Source organism: Homalodisca vitripennis, chromosome X, assembly GCF_021130785.1.
Source record: "Homalodisca vitripennis isolate AUS2020 chromosome X, UT_GWSS_2.1, whole genome shotgun sequence".
NCBI classification, from domain to species: Eukaryota; Metazoa; Arthropoda; class Insecta; order Hemiptera; family Cicadellidae; genus Homalodisca; species Homalodisca vitripennis.
Window position 1 is genome coordinate 129,704,657 of NC_060215.1, and position 21,221 is coordinate 129,725,877.

Here is a 21,221-nt window from a genome sequence, read left to right on the forward strand (position 1 = left end):
TGCACTGAGTGCACTGAGGCTGCAATAGTGCATACTCACAAGGATTATATCTGAAGTAAGAGGGAGGTGCAGCCAATTGGGTTTTGGTATATACATATGCATACTTATAATATAGTTTCATATTAATTATCATTCCCAATATCATAACGAGCACAGATAATATAGTTGTACCGTTTTTATAGCACATATTTTAAATTTATATGGAGCTAATACTTTATAAATTAAACAACTTTTCGGAAATACTTGGTTTATTCCGAAATTCAAGTTTACCAAAAAATTAACAAAGTTTACAAACTTTTGATTCGATTTTCTTCAAAACTTCACACAATCGAACAAATCTAATTAAGAGTCTGATTAAAAATGAATTAAAATTAAAATGAAACTAAAAATTTATACTTCTCAAAAATGGTTTAAATTAACAAAATAAAATAAAAGTTCTCTTCTCAAAATACTCAAAATCAATATAACACAAAACTTGATATTAACTTTATGACCAAAATTTAATTCACAATACTTCAAAAAATGTAATTAATTCTCAGACTCTGAAAGATGGGAAACTTTAGAAATTTTAATTACAACAGTATAAAAAATTAAAGATATTAACTAAACGCTGGTACGGGACTTACTACTTTGAAGATTACGGAGGCTGATAGGGATTTAATACGCACTGAAGAAAAATTAAAAAAAACTTGAATTAAATTTACACGCGATAAAAAAAATGGAATTACTCTAAATCCCACACTATAGGGTTAGAGGAAGAGCTGCGATTCTCAACAGGACCTTGTCGTCGTGGCTTCAAGACTCGAACTGACCAGCGAGCCGGGAGGAGGAACGCATCACCCGATACGTCACTGACCGATCAGCTGATTGCCGGTCCAACTGAACAAAAAAATGTCCACGCACCGCGTCTAGTTAATAAGAGCCTACTTCCTACCGCGATTCAGCATAAATGAATTTTAACTATGGTACATAGTCATATTATTGTAGAAAAAGTAATGTCTCAAATCCTGTTTATTAAACCAATGAATACACTCATCAATGGATTTGTGATTATGTTGGATCGCTGTAGCTCCTCGTCTGGTTCTGGGCTGTATCTACCAACACCTGGGAGAGAGTATGAAGCTACTGTGGTCTCGAGACCTGGTGATGAATACTGTACACGTGCACGATGTCTGTTGTGCTCTTTGGTACCTCATCCAACGTGACGACACAGTAGGCCAGGTGTACAATGTCGTAGATGACAGCCACACGACACAAGGCTCCGTCACAGAGATCATCTCTGATATATTCAACATCAACTATGACTATTATGGGAATATTTTGTCATCGCTTTGTAAGGTCAGTATGGATTTCTGTGAAGTTTTTTTTTCCAGCTTTCGGTGTACTTATATTAGTCACTAGGGTTTTACATTTTATACCATATTTTTTGGTATCTTCGTTCCTCATCATAATGGTAAAGCTACTCAATTTTTATTTAAACGTGTTAACTTAATTGTATAGTTATGAAAGTAATTATAATATATTTTTCTTGCATATGTGCAGTTGCTAGGCAACTTCGTTGCCGTTATATTTGAGAGAGATGCATATGTGTATTTTCTTAAAAGTTGAAAAGCTAAAAATTAAGTGGAAGGCATTTTACTTGGAGGATTCTGCCTACAAAATGAGGGTGAATGAACACCTTTAAATATCGTTTGTCACTGCTTGTTTGAGCTTATCTCATAGTCTCTCCTTCAGCCATTTGGGCTGTTGATAAAATATATTATCGGTTTTTACAAATTGTTAGACTCTTTCTTCTGTTACTGTTGTAACTTGGCAGTTTCTCAAGTTAATGTTACAATAAAGGATTTTAAAAGTGGTTTCAGTTTCAAAAGTTAAGCCATATAACCTACTATAACGTATGATTTTTGAAATTTCTTTCACAAAAGCATTATGGTAGAACAATAAAAATAGTACAAGAAGCAATCATAAAATATCACATTCTGTAAAAATTTAGTTTGTAAAAATAGATAAAGGAAAGAAACCTCTACCAAAATCTAAATTTCACATGAAAATAATTGAAAATAAAACAATGGTTAAAATGATTGTAAAACTCCTGAGGCATGTTTCACAACAATTTTCAAAATTGTTTTGTTCCACAAAATTTAACAATTTTCTAGGTAACTCTTTAGCTGGATGTGTTTATTAGAAAGTGCAGGATGCTACATCATTGGATCCTATCACAATGACACCAATTTCTCTTTTGTAAATTTTTAGGTGCGTTTCATTAGCATTTTTCAATACATAATTTCAACTCTTTGTTTAAAATTTTTTATTGATGATGGTCGATTTGAAGGATTGTAGGATTTGCCATTGTTATATGTTTATAAAAAAAGTTAATCAACATGTTTAGCTTGCTTTTGCTATGTAATAATATCACCACAAACAGATTTTTATCATCGAGAGATATTTTTGCTTTGTACATTTGCAGATTTCTCTAATTAATGCATTTTACAAGCATCCCTGTAGGCACGTTTTTTTACTTTCTATTGTTTCTGTATTGAATTTCATTTTGACTTTACTTATTTGGATTACTGTCAATTTGTAAAACCTGATAATAGTTGATGTTAGGTATGCTATATGACATTCTAATTGGTTTTATTACCCTAAAGTTCTTTTCATGTGTTCCTCGTCTTGGGCACACATGAGTAACAGTACCTCATACTTAGCCTGAAGACCATAGTATTTGAAATATAAAAAAGCATTTTCATATTGTAAATATACTACTTTTTTTTGCTTCCAATAGGTCTTTATATGTGTTTCTATTTAACTGCATGTTTTCTCCAATACAACTACCTCATCTTTTCGGTTCATTGCCATTGTTCCCAAATATTGCATTTAAACTTTTAGATAACTAATATCTTGTTAAGTTGTTAAAAGTTCAACGTTCAGAGCTCCCAATCTGATTATTTGTTTTTAACTTTTTTTGTCTTAGTTGTTTGTTGAGTTCAGTTGCAATGTTCATCCCATAATAATTTTCAAGCTGAATTGATTTATGGCTAAACAATGTATTTTTATGTTGACTCGATAAAGATTCTGTACAGCACTAATAGTTTGGGCGGAACCAAGTATTAAAGTCACTATTACACTTAATTTACCTTATTTTTAAGATTTTTATAATGTGGACCATGCAGGGATGTGTCATGGCTATCATTGAAAGTTTTCTCAGATCAAACCACATTGAAAAATGACAAACACAATTTGAATCTTAAATTACGAGTTGTGTTTTTTAGTACAGTCAACTCCTGACTTTCCTAGGACAGAACGACCAATGAATAGGGAATAGGATGAATAGGGATAAAAAATGTCTGTGACAGTAAAAAAGAATTATGGTAAATGGAAATAAAAAACAATTCTGCATAATCTTTTGGCAATTTTGCTTCCTTTTTTGAGTTTTAATAATAACAATAATAATCATAAATACTAGATAAACAACAATGCAGCATTTGTATATAAAAAGTAAAATAATGTTTAAAATAACAAGTGACTGTGTAGTGAGTGAATATGGGTAGTTGTAGTAGCAAGTGTTCTGATTGCGGCTATTTTTAGACCCCCTCCTTTGTTTTCTCTGAAACATCCTTCAATCCACCCATTATTATTGAGAAGGGGAGGAAGATTTGCTGGCTGAGCCCAAGGTTGTAGAGCAGAAATAAATCACATTGAGCGTTTGCTAGATTATTTTGAGTGGCAGGAACCCAGTTTGTTTTGTGACAGACTGGTTTTGCGGAAGTTAAGTTTGACAATTATAAGGAGGGTAGCTGCTGTGAAGACAAAAACAATGAACGATTTCTTCCAAGTTAATAAGTAATCATAATCATCAGTAAATATTGTACATTGTTTATTAATTTTTATGTCTATTAAATTGTACAACTTTTTTCTATTGTCAACTAAATAGATGATATAAATGAATTACAAATGCTCTTATTATGCAAGTTTAACCAAAAACCCTTTTATTTAGCAATTAATTACTAGTGTAACATGTTTGTTTCAACTGTGTTTTGGGGTTAACCGTGGGAGGCTTGGCATTGATTGCCATAGATAATCAAAAGTGACTTTAAGTACCACTTTGACATTCTGCTGCTGCGGTCGGTGACCCACGCTTGTGCACTTTCTACATTCTTCTGTTAGCAAGTCACAGATGCAATTACAGCAATAATCTAACATTTTTACATATGTTAATGCATATTTCAAATGTCCCCTAATTTGAAAATAACACTGACTGTGAAGTACATGCTTTTATTAGTTTTATTGGGGCTAAAGGCGTGAAAGCAGTTTTAGTTCACTGTCAGAATTGTGGTTTGTGGTTTAAAAGATGGTCGAAAGAATGTTCATGATGAGAAATGGAGTGGACGACCTTCAGTGCTCATGTTTTCACGTTTCAATAAAATTAGAATATCATGATCCAGTTCTTCAGTAACTAAGCTCCCAGGAAGAACTTCACGTGGTCACGTTTGTCTTGCTTATGCCTGTCATTAAAACCTAAACTGGTTACAACACAAAGCGATTTGTCATTGAAATATGGGCAACACAATGGGTTGTCCAAGAGCGACCAGCGCTAATTGAAAATGTTGGCATATTGAAGTAAAGGTAACTTGATCGATTTGGTTTAGTTTACTCAGGAGGATGGTATTTTGAAGTGGGTAGGGCTCCCTTAGTGTTAAGGTTTCTGTAAGCCTAAGCATAAGGGAGTGCTATCCATTGGCTGCTTTGACTGGTAGAGGTTGAGCAAGAAAAAGCGTCCTTTCTTCCAAAGTAGCATTACTGACATAGTGCCTGTTATCCCTCTTCATGCTGGTTATATATGGGATATCAGCAGGAGGTTCCAATCCTCCATCCTCGTCCATTCTGAATATCAAGTCCTTAAAGAATTAAATGCAGCGAAAGGTTTCCTCATGGTTTTCTCCTAAGTGAAAAAACTACTTTGAGTGATTTTATTCTTTATGTAAGCCTTCAATATTTTTATAAAATGTTTTAATTAGTTTATGAATAAAGTAAAATTTTGTTGTATACTATTGAATGTATTTTGAGATTTTAGACAGACAAAAGTAGAAATGGTCGTTATGACAGTTTTCTAAAGGTAGTAAGATGTAAGTAACTATATTTTTTAATTTTTTTTTGTGTATAACAGTCTGGTGTGTCCCACCGTGTGCACTGTACTTCTTCTGCTTGTTGCCTCGGAGTGGATAGTACTCCCTCATGCTTAGGCTTACAGGAACCTTAACACTATCTGCCATCTTCTGTGCCTCCATGTGCTCTGTGTAGCTTTGATCTTTGCACTACTATGTGCTTTATTCGGCTATGTCCTCAGTGCCATTAAGTCTCAGCGCTACATGCCTCACCGCTGTGCATGATACCTTTGCCTGATACTTGGCACTATAATTACTGTGTGAGTGTTGCAGCTAATTCGTGTACAGGGGGATCTGTCAGTGGTGGTGGATGAGGCCAATGACAAGCACATGGGGCCGTGGGCCGACCTCTGCAGACTGAATAATGTCGAGAACACTCCATTGTCACCTTACATTCACCAGGAGCTGCTCGATAAGAAACATCTGAACCTAAGCAACGAGAAACTCAAGGCCACTGGGTTCACGTTGACCCAGCCGGTGCTCACCAAACAGCTGTTACTACAGGTAGTTGTCTAATGTTGTGCTTTTATTATTTGTAAATTTGGCCAGAGACTCAAAAACTTTAATTTATTGTGACTCCAAAAGAATTATGTATATGTAATTAACATTTATACCAATATTATTTACTACGCTTATTAATTCAGTAGTCTTGAAAAGTCATAGAGTACGTCTCCTGTTGAAAAGCATTGTTAGTCTTTTATTTTTAATCTTCACCAGGTGATTTCCTTTGAATAATAGTAATGCTTGAAAGACTACAGGTGGTTAGTGACCTACAATTTATAATGTTTTTTTAATATCAGACATTGTCAGATCCTGATAATAAAGTCTCATCTTTCCAATCCAACCGGATGGTTGTGAAATCGTATAAAATAAACATTTCATGTGGTTTAAACTGGAATTACAAACAACCTGAAAACATTTGAGTTGGTTTTTAATGAAACATATAATAGATGTTTTACACTTTAGAATAAAAAAGAATAATAGGAGATTTGCCATTGTTATATTTAAAAAAATTTATTTACTATAGTATCTCAGTATGTCATCTGAATCAATGAGACAGAAAGGTGATTGTCGGGAGAGGGGTAATGGCAGCTGCTTCCGACAATTCTCTCAACCTGATGGTCAATTTTAACCTCTAGTTCAAAATAGTTACATTGAGTTCAAAGTTCTAATAGTTGCATAATTACGTTGATAGCAAGTTTGGTTCTCTTCTTTAGTGTTTGATCTTCTTATAGCCAAAATTCAATGATTTTGAATGTTTCTGGAACTGGTACATTAGTGAATAGATTTTCAACGTGAAAGCTAGCTAGCCTATCGGTCTCAAGTAGTATTAATGTTTTTAACTTCTCAACAGTCTTTGGAATTTTTAATAAAGAGTTAATGTTTCCTACAAGTGGTGTTAGGATGCCCGATAAGACTTTAAGGTATTTTCCTACACAGTAAATTTCAGTAATTGTTCGCAGAGGAACGCAAAGTTTGTGGATTTTAGGAATGCCGTACATGTGTGGAATTTTGGAATTCAGAGTGAGGTCTTAACTTCGGGATGAGGAGTTAATTTTGATCTGAATTCGTCTGAAAAATGTTCTTTATGGTTATAAAGTATTTTGGTTATTTTGCACTCCAATGCATCAGTTGGATTTTTCTGCATAGTATACTGGCCAGCATTCAACTAGTTTCCATAATTTTGTCTTTATACAGGGTGGCGCAGAGAAACGGGAAATTTTGAAGTTGTTGTTGGTACACCTGCAGGTCTCGTAGGAGTGGGGGACGGAAGTCATGATGCTAAGTAGTAATGGTCATTTAGTTGAGATGGAGCAGTGGAGTGGTGCAGAGCGTGCCGTTGCCGTGAGAGCGTATTACAAAAATGGCGATAGTGTAACAGCTGCACAACGAGTGTTCCGACGCCATTATGATATTCCTCCCCGCAGTCGAGTTCCTTCTTCACATGCCATATCATCATGGGTTCGGAATTTTGAAGAGACTGGTTCAGCCTTAAAGAAAAAACCTCCTGGGCGTATAGTGACTGTTCGAACCCCAGAAAATGTTGATGCAGTGCGAGTCACAGTGGAAAGGAGTCCACGTCGTTCTGTACGAAAAATCGCCTCATCATTGCGACTTGAGCGTCGGAGCGTGCAAAGAATATTGCACGGCCTGCAGTTTCATCCTTTCAAGCTTCAGATTGTTCATGCTCTAAAACCAAATGACGGTGAATTACGCTTTTGTGAACAGCTACTGACTAAAATCAATGAGGACGCAAATTTTTGGATGTCTGATGAGGCCCACTTTCATTTAAATGGGCATGTCAATAAGCAGAACATGCGTTACTGGGCTCACAGAAAGTCCCGGTGAACTTCATCAACGTCCGTTACACAGTCTTAAAGTTACTGTATGATGTGCAGTGTCTTGTCGAGGGATAATTACTTCTTTGAGGATGGTAATGGTTCCACTGTAACTGTCACATCTGAACGTTACATTCATATACCGGAGACATTTTTTGCTCCACGGCTTCATGCTTTTCCAGATATTGGCAATCAGCAAATCTGGTCTCAACAGGATGGACCCACCTCACACACTGCCAATCTGTCAATGGCAGCACTGAGGCGTTTGTTTGGGGAGCGCATAATTTCAGGGAAAGCTAACGTCACTTGGCCTCCACGGTTTCCTGACCTCTCAGTATGCGACTTCTTTCTATGGGGACATCTAAAGAGCATTGTGTACCAGACTAGGCCAAGAAATCTTCTTGAGCTCAAGACTCAGATTGAATAACACGTCGCCAACATCCCAGAGAACACATTGCGTCGCACAATGATAAGTTTTCGAAATCGATTGAATGAATGTGTTAGGCGCAATGGACAGCACTTAACTGATGTTATTTTTAAAAAGTGTCTTTAGCTTTATTGTTATTTCAAACATTTCTCATGTAATTTCCAGTCTTGCCTAACACATTTTAAGCATTAAAAAGCTGTTTGTACAATGCTGTTTGTTTATTATGATTATTTCAAAATTTCCCGTTTCTCTGCACCACCCTGTACATTACTGTGTGTAGAACTACAAAAGTCTTTCCTTTGTCGGATGGTAATATTTTGACTGTGCCATCTTTCCAAATATCAATACAGCCCTATGTTCTTCCTTATTAACACGTTGACTACAACAGATGCCTTATGGCACAAAGTGTTAGTACTTTGTTCGATGTCACTTAGTATAGAACAGCAGTGAAGGTGTTAAGATTGGGTTTGTGAGACGAATTTTGTTCAGTTGGAGACTAGCATTTCACCAAAATTGGTCACACTGTTCCTCAGATAGCTGGGTAAGAGCCGACTCGATTCAGTCACGAAATCCTGAGCTTTCACTGATTTATGTGCAACAGAAAAGTTAACACTTTGGATAAAACGGCATAATATGTAGTTTGGCTTAGTACCCTAGATAAGTGACTTAAAATTTTTAGTATTTCTTACTTCCTTGTTTTTATTGTTAAGAGGGAAAATTTTTGTTGGTCTGAGTTTTTCAAGTTTAGAGGTTTTCTTTTCTTAATTGATTTGGAAAGTTTTTTGCTTTATTTTGGATGCTCTGACGGATATTGTTGAATTCATTGTCAATTCTGGGCTCATTTTCTCCTGTCCGGTCTTTAAGCTGTTGTCGGGTAAGATTCCATTGTTTTTGTGGCATTGTCACATGTTGTAGGTTTTATATTTTGTTATTACACCTGAGAAAGGGTAGATATCAAACCTCGAAACGTTGTGTTATACATTTTGTAACATAATGATGGCATATACCCGAACTCCTGTTATTCTTTAAAACCATCCATCGTTAATACAAAACTAATCAGTATTGAAAAAGGTCATAAACAAATAATAAATTAAATAATTTGGATTTTATTTTAAAAACCATTTTTGATTGTTCTATTAATAAAAAAAATAAAATAAGTACATGCTCTAAAGCTATAAACTGTTCGTATTAAACAAATACAGATAAAAACCAAGCAGTAAAATTAAACAAACATCTATATTAAAAAAAAATACATATACAGTATGATAAACACCATTTAAAATTAATTCAAGAAAATATATGATCTCTAGGTTTCACCTATTTGGATGTTCCTTTATACAAATGTTGTTATACAAAGATTTGTCAGCAATATGAAATGAAAATTAAAAATTAAAGATAGGTTGATTCTGATACTGGTCCTCCTGCTCTTGTAACTCGATCCTAAAGCCGTTTTCAAAATAAAAAATAAAATTAACATAAATACTTAACATATCACATCTATTAATATTTCGAATCTGGATCTAGAATCCATCAAATATTCAAACAATTGTAGACAACAATCATTACCATTCTATTTGTGGACAACAGCTAATCAAATTCCGATTGTTAAAAAGTGATTTTGCCGTATTTTTTAAAGAAAACATTTAGATAGATAATAAATTATTTAACAAATATATAATAAATTAATAATATCGTAGTTTAGCAAATAATATTTAGCTTGTCAGTTGCTATTTCCTGTGTCTATGCTTGCGGAGTATTTGCTTCTTCTATTCTCGAATGTACCCCGTTTGGCGATAAACAGACATTCACCCCAGTCCCAGAAAAGCCCCCGTTAGGAACTGAACAGGCTGCCACAATTCGTACCAGAGAGGGTTAACATATTAACTATTAACATGGTGTTTTAATTTTATTATATTATAATAACTATATAGTTCATGTGGTTATTGAGTTTAGCTCCATTTTACCTTCTTCTTAGTGCAGCGCCTGGAATCTGACACTGTCACAGACTTGACTCAATCCGTCCCACAATAGCTACGTTGTGTGTGGAAAACTCTGTTGCTACACCATCACTCATTTCAGGTACACTCAGTTGTGTACCTGATGAGACAATAAGAATACGTCTTCACCAGGATTACACTGTATTTTGTAGTCTAGGTGTCTCTGATGAAGAAATGATGTAAAGCGGTCGTTTTGAGCTTCTTTGTCACCAACTTTTTTTTATCTCTTCAGACGAACCCTCAGATCCCAGGCGTTGCGCTAAGAGGAAGGTGAATTGGAGCTAAACTCAACATTTATAGCTAAATATTATTGGTGTGTACTTACATGTAATAGTTCTTTAACAATATTCTGTACAACATTTTATTTTATTTTTTGTATTTAACAGGTTATAGATGACTTGACAGAAATGAAACTCTTTCCGAAAACGATGAGCACATAGCACCATGTCTGTGATGCTCTCCAGTGATATCGTGTTACCTGTATAAGTTCCAACAACATTCCAAAATCCAAAGATACTCTGGAATTTTAGACTGCTATAATTGAGTCGGAGCAGTAGATTTTGAACCTTGGTTGTGTGTAAGGGACCAAAGGTATTTATGTGTTTGCTTTATTTGGTTATGTTAAGTTGTTTTTCTGAAGAATGTGTGGATATATGGAATCAAATGCTCATGTTCAATAAGTTGCTTTATATAAATCACTGTGTGTAAAAATTCATAGGTGGTGTAGTAGACTTGCTCAAAAGTTTATTTATAATACATATTAGCCTAATAGAAACTGTGAATACATACTCAGTTTGTGTAGTTTCCTAGTATTAACTGACATTTATTTGGATATATTCTGTCCTTCCCACAAAAACAAATCAAGACAAAACATACATAATTTTTGATGTAGTAAATTTATCGAGTCGTTTTGATGTGGAGGAATATTTGCATTGCTCTAATTTGAACAGTCTGTCTTGTCCGATTGGACTTATGCACCAAGCCTACAAGGTGATTTGAGACAATTATTCTGGAGATAGTTAAAGTCAAAGTTATATAGCAGTTATCATATTTAAACATGGAGATTTGAACAAAGATAAAAGTTAAGTCATGTCTATTGTTTAAATTTTTTATTTTGATTCGAAATTTCAAATTCAATGTATTAATCTCAATTTTTGATTAATATTTTACCAAATTCATTCAAACCAAAAATATATTTTTAATATTCAACAACTATTTGTGGTGCATCATTACATTTCAATTTAAATAAAATCAGTGTTGTTACAAACCTCTTGTGGTATAATTTGAGGTTATACATGTCTTATTCTATAAAACAATAAAAACATTTTATGTTATAAAACCTTTTTGTTGAAAACAATGATACATATATTCCAGTCCATGTTAAATGGAAGAATTATTTTTAAACATAATACTATACATTAGAAAGTTACACTTTCTAGAAAATACGCTTATCTTTGTTAATGTCTTTTGTTCTATTTATTGATATTTTTATTTCAGAGTAAAAAACATTCTTTTTTGAATAACAAAAATGTGTATAAACGTGAAGTTTTACAACTGAAATTGCTCAAAGCTACAATCTAAATATAGCTTAAATCAAAGCTTAATTTTTTTGACATAGATTCATATACAAATAATGTGAACAAGTAAGAAAAGAAAACACCCTTACTCTGCTGATTTGAATCTGGTATATCACAGATTCAAATTGGGGCTCAAATCTAATGTGACAATAAATTTCAGATTCTGATAAAGATCATTTCAAAGATACAAGCCTTATATTCAGGTTACCAATGTATTACTTTGTTGCAAATGAATACAGGCCCGTACTCAGACCGCTATTTTTTGGAAAATTTTACCAGGGCCTGAGCCGGGCCCCGCCACACGTCTATTTGAAGGTACTATGTCAACGGATGAAATAGCTCAATCTAATAACTGTAACTTATTGCTGGATATCATTAACAAAATAGTAAGATGTTGTCAATGGGGGGATGTTTGTAACAGTGGGGTGGGGATGAGCATTGTGACGGGGGCGGGGTGGTAGTACATGACAGGGCCTGGCCGATTATCTTTTCTGGGGTCCGCCAAAGCTGAGTACGGCCCTGAATGAATACATTAACTATTTGGTACAATAATAATAATACTACAATCTTAAGATAAATTAGTAACAAAGAAAGAATAAACCTACTAATAGCCTCTAGTTGTTTGCCAAAACAATATTGTTATAAACAATGTTTGCTGATAAATTCAGTAGATAGTTGAAGCTCATTAAAGACAATTATTCCAAGCAAATGTTCTTGTAGAGAGATGTTGCCTACATGGTGACTTAGCTCTCTTGTTTCCCAAAGTTTATCCTACCACAACATAATGTTAAACTATGTAATTTTTGGTTTTTTTTATGAGCGCATGTGCTGTAACGGCATTCCTGTGTTTGTTTTGTATATTTATAATATCGTTGTGTTACTGTTATGCATTGTGGTAATTCATTTAAACTTTTTATTTATTTATTTCTGATGAGAAGTGTTGGATGAAAGTTCAAGTGAAAGTTTTTTTTTTAATTGTCAAAACATTTTTTTTTCTTATCATAGTTCTCATTTTTACTAGGCTTACATCTTTATAATACATACTTCAAGATTTGTTCATTAAACCCTGGAGGGATCTCTATCTTCAATAAAAATAAAAATTTGTTTCTAAAAAGTAGCGCTTTGCACATGCCTACAAAGTTTTACTTAAACTTTTGCTATGTCTCCCTTATACAACCTTTACTCATGAAATCCTACTAATCATTTGATCATATTCATAAACATCGCTTTACAACTATACTGTAGGTTTGGTTTGTTTTGAATCTTATACATTCGTTTGAACATACATTTATTTAAATATGTAATAAATTAAGATTATAATATGTATTTGAATACGTGAAAGTTTTTTTGTTATATTAATAAAGTTTACTTTAACTTCAAAATTAAATTAATATTGTTAAATATTTATCATAATATCTTTAGATTTTTATATCAAACAATAAAAAATATGTAATAATAAAACAATAAGATGATAATTGTACTTTCTTATTAATCACTTCTATGTAGAGTAGAGTCCTGTTTGTTTGATACCCAACTATACACGCTTCCATGTAAACTGTGACATCTCCAGTAGTGTGTTGCAGTTATATGCGCCTTCAACATTTAGCCACAATGTGCAGAGCATGTTGCAGTAGTGTGGAAGAATCAACAGTGTTTGTGACCTACAGGTCTGGTGGCACAGCAACACTTGCCGTTTTACCTTTGAGTTTAAGCAAAAAAACTCGTAACGTATTTTTCGCGAAGGCTATTTTTCTGCAGTACAAAAGTACTTAACTGTATCGTATTTGTGATTTAACAAGCAAGCACGTGCCCTACTTTATTTCTGCAATGGCACGAAATTTTCTCAGATCTTGTTAAATTGTCTGTAACCCTCATAATACTAGTCTTTTGAATATAATAATATTGATGAGTACTGTTACGTATCTTACCTTACTAAATGTGCTGATAGTCTTCAGTGAAATATTATTTTATAAGTTTTATCCTAACATCATACAAAATCTTAGTTTTATTTAGCTATTAGCTAGCACGCACTGTTAGTAAATTGTTGTGTTCTGATTAAGTTTTGCTGTTTTAGTGAAAATATTTGATTTTATTTGAAACAAACCAAACACGTTGACAATAAGATGCGTTCTACAACAGATTTCTGTACCACACTGTATGGAATAGCATTGAATTTAACCCTCTAACTGACAACTGCCGTATAAATGGCAGTTAGGCCGCTCGCGTACTGGCACTGCAGTATTAGCAAATCAGTTATTATTTGCGTATTTTCGATGTTTTGGTGTAAACCGACTATCAATTGATGACAGAATAATCAAGCTATCGATTGAGGTATATTATTACTCAATAAATCAAACTTTAATCATCTTTGTATGGTTAAAAGAAACGTCTCGTGCCTCGTGCGAGCAACTGTTTTGACTGTGACCAGCTGACCGGGCGACTGTCTTATTATTTTCTCAAGGATCTTCATTCTTAAAAAAAGCGATCCGAATAATTACCAAACTGCGCTGTAGAGAGTCATTTAGGCAAGCTTTCAAAGACCTGTAACTGTTGACGTTAACCTGCCTCTATATTTTAGAGACCTGTCTTTTTTTAATCTAAATTTAATGCCATAAGAGATAGTGACATACACTCTTATGTAACTAGAGGCAGGAACAACTACCGAACTGGGGCACACAGGACGGTATTGTTTGAACGTATGCCTTCCCAGGCAGGAGTTCTCTTTCTCAACAGATTACCAAATTCGTTGAAAAATGCTGCAACGCCGAAGGCATTTAAGGCTCGTCTGAAATCAACTTTAGTTGCAAACGATTTTTACAACACGGACGAGTTTATGACATTCAATTAGGAGACCCTCGATTGGCAGACTGACTAGGGACTAGAGTGGCACAATTCAAATGAGTGAGAGAGTGTGACGGCAAACAATGTATGTATGAAATAGACTTTTGTGATAGAATGAATGGAAAATTTTAGCTTTCTAAATTTGACGATTCCGAAACAATTATTGTAACAATATCTTATGGAGTAAAAGATTTATTATTATTAGTTTCTTGTGATGTCGTTGTGTTTTGGTGTCTGCCTAATTGATTTATTTTTAGTTTGTGTTGTGTTTTGGTTATTAGTAATATGGCTGATGAAGACACACTCAATTTTAGGAACAAATCGAGTAATTTGGGAGTACTATTAACTGAATTGGAACTGACTTCCTTATAAGGCTTGTTCAAAGTTACATTTTTTGTGAATAAATAACCTATAGTAACAATAATAAGCAAGTGTTATTATCCCTTTAGTTTTCCAGATAACAATGGTATATAACATCATGTATAGGTTGAATTTCAGCTTTGAATAAAGGCTGAAAGTACAATGTTAGTGGATTTTACACAAAAGTTCATAAATTACTAAAAAAGTAATAATTTGTTTTAAGTTGAAGCGCTAAAACTATATATTTTTGGTAAGTATAAAGTTGTGTTTGTTTTGTATAATTTGGAATTTATATACACTTGTCACCATATATGATGAGATAGTGCAGTTATAAAAAAATTCAACAAATTCTTATTAACAATATTCAAACACCAACAATTTTCCTAATGCAAGAAAATAACAATATAAATCATTTTTTATTATTTCTTTAAATATTCTGAAAATAATAATGTATAACAAGTCATATATAGGTTGAATTTCCAGTGTTTTAAAGCAATTGTACAAAAAGGCTGAACATGCATTGTTAGTGAATGTTGTACTAAAGTTTAAACATTGCAAAAAAGTAAACAATTTTTAAGTAAAGCCACTAAAACTAAATATATTGGGTAAGTATAAAATTGTGCTTCTTTTGTATATTTTGGAATTTTTATACATCTTTGTTTGTGTGTAATATATGGTAACATAGTGCAAAGGTATAAATAATTTTAAAAAGTTCATATCAAGCATATTCAAACACCAAAATATTAAAAAAAGTAAATATTAATGAAGATAATTTATTATTTTTATTTGGAATATTCTGAAAACAATGATGTAAATGATGAAAACACTCCCATCTGGAAGTGTCAATGGCCGAGTGGTCTAAGACGTTGGACTTTGAGTCTGAGTTAGAGATAGCGAAGGTTTGAATCCTGTCTGTGACTGTTGCACTTTTTATCAGTACAATCAACCTTGTACTGTATGACTCTCCCTCTTATTCTGTTTTACAAGATCCTCGCATAGGCCAGTGGCCCATGAGGACGGGCAGAGTAAGGCTTAAAGGGCTTCTCCTTTTTCTTTTAAATAAAAATAAAAGTATTAATAGTTGTACATATGAAGAATTTCGAGAGGTAGATAATAGTTTAATGTAAAGCTACAAAAGAGTGCCAGTACAGGAGCAGACACTGCCAGTTCGAGGGTTAAAAAGAAATTTGCAATACATAAGCAAATAGCTAATGGTTAAAACATGACGGCACGCGTGTTAGCAAATTCCTCACAGTCAGTGTATTTAGTTGATTTAGTTTAGGAAGGAACTGCACATCCTGCAGCCAGTCAACGACTAATCTGGTTCAAGGTCATGCGGAGGGATAGTTCATCTGTCCGTTGATGAAAAGTTAAAACGTCTCCTTATAGTATTGTAAAGATGCGGCAATTTGACACAATTGTTTTTTCCTTATGTGGACTTTTTTGTTATAATATAAAACTTGTATGGAATAATCATTTGCTAGTCAGTTAAGTGCTGAAGTGACTCACGGTAGTAACAATGCAGTATTTTTCCATTTAAGGGACCACAAGGGAAAGTAAAAAAAAAACTACTTTACAGTTTATATAACATTCTACTGATACTAAAGTTTGTTTTATGTATTATGCTATTTTCAAATTTTGAACTATTTAAAATTATTTTTAATTGTAGCTCTTAAAATTCAAATATAACCCAACTTTCTTATTTATTAATTGATATATATTTTCATAACCCAGTTTTTTCATATAATACACATACATTTAGAAGATGCTGATCAAATAAATAACTACGATGAATGAATGATAGCTTCATATACTTACATTTCACTTAAATCATTCAATTTTATATGCAAAGCTTCTAGGTACAAAAAAGTTATAACGTTTTTCGTGTTAAGTGGTAGGCCTAATGGAGTTCCCAGACTTTAAAACTCTTCCCTAACATATCCATGTTGACAATCATGTGTAAATGTGCTTATTTATAAAACTATTAATTTGAAATGATTATGAACAATAGCAATAGTTAAATCACTTTCTACAGATATAATATTTGTACGTAGTATTATTAGTCATGGTTAAAATACATTACTATAGGAATTCCAAGACAGATACATAATATTCTCTGTCCTTTTGTATTGTATTGTATGTAATGCCCATAGATAAACCAATGTATTTCACAAAATGTGTTTGATCCCAGTCTGATAAGAAGGGTGTCCTTTCCCTAGTCAAGTGTCCAGGTGTCCCCAGTTAAAAGTGGGAGTCTCTATGAATACCTTCACAATATATGACTTAGTTGTGTTCTCCTCATCGCCTGAGCTCTGTCTGACCATATTCCTTTTCTTGACATTCCACAAGCCCATCAGGACATTCCACAGCTATCTCTGTTTATAGCCTCTTTCTGTGACTGTCGTTTGCTACTTAGTATGAGATGTAACTGGAAGAACGTGTGTATTAACTCTAACCACGAACTTCTGGACTCTTGAGAGTCAAAAGTCCCCTGGATTGTTTTTGAAATTGAGCATTATCCTTCTCCTTCTATACACAATTTCTCTCCTTGTAGAGTCAAGAATATTTTTTTGATGTCATAAATGTTCATCCTTCTCTATTAAAATCTTGAGAGACGTCCCTTTTGCTCTTTTCTTCTGAGTTCTGTCAAGTCTTTGACTTATTGTCTTTTTGAGAGTTAAGCTGTTTTTTTTCCCTTTACACACAATGGATAGTCTGTGTAGAATTGTCTTTATGTTTCAGTTTTGCTTTGAGGTCTATATATTTGACTGATTCTCTTAATCTTCTCAATTTTTCTGGAGGATCTTCAGTTTGTTTTCTTCCCCAGAGTTTGGCAGGACTTCCTACTCCATTGGAAGCTTTGGATAGTCCAGCCAAGTTTCGTGGATGTTATGTTACAAATTTTAGAAAGTTTTCAACTTGTTCATCTTCTTTCCATTAGGAACTAGGTGCTCCATTCCCCCCCCCCCCACCATGAATTAGTCATGTGAATATTACTCACTACTGGATGTCTCCTGATGTCCAGAAGACGGTTAGTTAAACACACTGGATAGCCTCTAGTGCCACTAAACCTCTACTACGGGTCACATAATTTTCTGTCTCAGTAAGATTCTGTCCACCTTAGGACCCTAAGGTGATAGTGTTCCCACAGAATGTAGCAGGGATCCCATACTTCTTCAAATCACACTTTATATTGATGTTTCCACAGTTTCATTCATAAATAACATATTGTAGTAGTATTCCCACTGTTTACTCAATCAAAGATTGTAGTAGTGTTCCCAAAATCTTAGCTTATGGTTGTGTTCCCGCTACTCACACGATTACATAATGTAGTATCTTCTCCTTAGTAGTGTTCTGTAAGTACTATATACTTTAGTTAACTTTACTGTATCATGTATTGTTTTACACATTTCATTAAATTGTACTGAATTATATAGTGTGCCTATGGATTAAAAACAATTTTTTTGATTAAAGTGAGACTTATATTTTCTGTAGTGTGTAAGGAATTTAAAACCTAATGTGTACCTAATAATAGTATAATTAGTAATTGAAATACTTATATACATCTAGTAGCAGGTTTATTGTGTACTTGGATTGTGCTTTGATATTGTTAGTTAGGAGAAAGTGTGTTTGTTTTAATGTTGAAAGAAATAGATAAATAAATCTATAACAATAAATTAAATTTTCGTAGTGTATTGTTATTGTTTGTCATATATTTGTATTGATTTGAATTATTATGTTTTTGTTGTTTTACATGTAAAGCCTTCCATATTATTCTGCGCTCTAATGTTAAACATTTAATTTTACATAAGTATCAATGTCATGTTACTTCATTTATCTAAGTAGTTTGCCCGGGTATGTTTATTTTAAAACATATAGTTTAATTGTATGTTCATCAATAGGCTATGGTTTTTGTTTTGAAAATTTTATTTTTTTGTTATTTTAAAAGAACCAGTAAGATTTTACAAATCTCAAAAAGTCAGCATATTACCATTGGCTCATTTTACACTCAACAATGTGACATGTACAATTTTATGTACGCTTGTATGCGTATCAGCGGGTACCCCCTCTCAAAAGTACGTGAAAACTCAGGTGCGGTTTTAACGCAGTAACTGACTACATTTTCTTCAAATGACTGCTTGTTTTACCTTCCAGTGCCTTACCATGCTTGGCCTTCCAGTTATTTGCCGCGTTTTGTCTTAACATTGGGAGGGGTTACTTTTCTGCTCTTCAGTTTCTTTTCATGCCACTCCCGTTTTCAATACACAAGTAATTATTCTTAAAGAAATTAATTCTAATAAAAATTGTAATTTCCAGGAGCAACTTTTTCATTTCATTCATTTACTACTGTGAATTTGACTTCCATCATCAGATTTAAACCGAACTGCCATGTGGTCAAACCATCAATTCTAATGCCTACTGCGAGACTAAGTAAGCTAAAACCAGGATTAGAGGTTTTCAACCAGAGCACATACAACTCTTACTCAAACACTGCTCCATTTTCAAAAAATTCAATGTTTGGCAATGTAGTCTGCTCCCCAACTCATCCTACACCCCAGCTTTAGCACCTTGTAACAGCTCTTCACACAATTAGGAAGGGACTTGAAGCTTCCTCAACACTTGTTCAGTGGTTGTTTTTAACCTTAACAATAAAAATGTTCTTAATAAATCTTATATATAAATAACAAAAGGAAAGTGTAGCATCAAACACTTATCGATGGTTTAACTTCTTTTGCATAGTAGTTAATATGATTTGCGCAATTAAAATAATGCCTCAAAATTGTAATACATGATATACTATTTTGTTTTCACGCTACTACACAGTATTAATTACATCCTATATCATATTTTGTGTTAATACATAGAATTATGGTGACATTTTTACAAATTTCTGTTGTGGTGTATATCTTCATTTGTTAGTCTCTCCTGTTGAGACAAAAAGGTAGACAGGAACACTGGTTAATTGTACAAAAAGTTGTCAATTCATCAAACTAATACGCAATATTTAAATAATTAATGATTTCTATATACACTTTGATAATTAGATCTCAAGCTGTAGTAAAGAGCTGACTGTGTTTCACCTGCTCTCAGTGGTTGCCATCACTCGGTCCTCAAGTGTGTGTTTGTCCTATGTGTATCCACAAGGCAATCTCTGAGAGCTGACTGTTCAGTGATATCCCTGCTCTCAGTGGTTGCCGTCACTCGGTCCTCGAGTTTTTGTTTGTTCCATGTGTATCCACAAGACAATCTCTGAGAGTTATCTCAAATGCCTGCTCAGTGTTTTTTTTAACCTTAACAATGCAAATGTAATAATTCTTTCACACGAATAACAAGAGTAAAGTTGCATCAACTACTTTTGTATGATTTAAATATTGCGTAGCAGTTAATATGTTATGCATAATTAAAATCAAAACTTAATCTTTTATTAGATGATGTGCTATTTTGTTCTCACACTACCACACTGTATTATTTATATCTCATATAATATTTTTGTAATACTTATATATATGTTGTCTTTTTTTAAGTTCTGTTGTGCTGTATATTTTTATATTTTAGTCCCTACTGTTTTGACAAAAAAGATGTTGATTAATAAACTATACATTGTCAAAACATTTCCAGGTGTTGCAGGTTTCCACTACATGTCTCGGAACTAATGTTACTCCATCAGGTGGTTAATAAGAGGTAAAAGTGCTCCACATGGACAGAGTTTAAAAAATTTTAAAGTAACAGACACGAAATAACAACAAAAAAAACTTGTAGTGGAAATCTACAACATTTGGAACTGTTTTGACACGGTATAGTACCATATTTTAGTTAATTATTCAGTTCTGGGGCTACAGAATATGAATTTTGAAGATATTGATACTTAAAGTGCCCAGGATAGTTGTACAAAATGTTGGTAATTTTATATAACTAATGTCCAATTTTTAAACCAGCCTATGACTTTATTTATAAACTTTGTTATTTTTATTTTTTCTCAAACACCATCTCTGTCTTAATACTTTTTCATTCCTCTTTCAAAGAGTTTCATCAATGTTTTAAAATATTTAGCAATATGTTGCTTGCTTTTAAAAAAGTATTGTGATTATTTAGCTATATTTTATTATTTGCTTTTACCTAAGTGCCAATGATGCCTTAATTGAGTCATCAAGTAGTTGTTTATATATGGTGAGTCGTGTACTTAATTATGATAATAATAAATATAAAGTTTGAAGTACTACTATGAATGGTTTCTATTCGTCTAAAAACAAATTCCTGGCTTTTGTAAAGGCCGTGCAGACTCTCAGGCCAATTATAAATATATTTGTTGTGTCCATGTGATCGTTTTGATATCATGTTGGTAAATCAAGACACAAATGAGGATCTCTGCATATGGATGAAATACAATGTTACTTACTTTAGAAAAAAAAAGAATTTTAGAGGAACATAGTGAGGAATGGCTAGGTGAAAATTAGGTTATTTATTAAAAAGATTGGAGATTCTTGGTATTTTCAATTATATTTATTTTAATTTAATTG

The 21,221-nt window shown here is 33.3% G+C and overlaps 1 protein-coding gene across 3 annotated transcripts in view; it reads left to right on the plus strand.

Moving 5' to 3' along the window:
* Positions 1 to 20,930, plus strand: part of LOC124369863 — a 46,823-nt gene extending 25,893 nt beyond the window's left edge. Inside the window, exons 5-8 of one of the 3 annotated variants that reach the window (XR_006923119.1) lie at positions 1,070 to 1,338; positions 5,436 to 5,666; positions 10,312 to 10,516; positions 13,076 to 20,930. Coding sequence is in view for 2 of the 3 variants with exons in the window: in XM_046827992.1 (XP_046683948.1) it covers positions 1,070 to 1,338; positions 5,436 to 5,666; positions 10,312 to 10,365 (554 nt within the window). In the remaining variant the exon portion in view is untranslated. Of the gene's footprint in view, positions 1 to 1,069; positions 1,339 to 5,435; positions 5,667 to 10,311; positions 10,714 to 13,075 lie in introns of those variants that run through there. The other 2 variants (XM_046827992.1, XM_046827993.1) reach the window with 2 other exon arrangements.
* Positions 20,931 to 21,221: the final 291 nt, after the last annotated feature.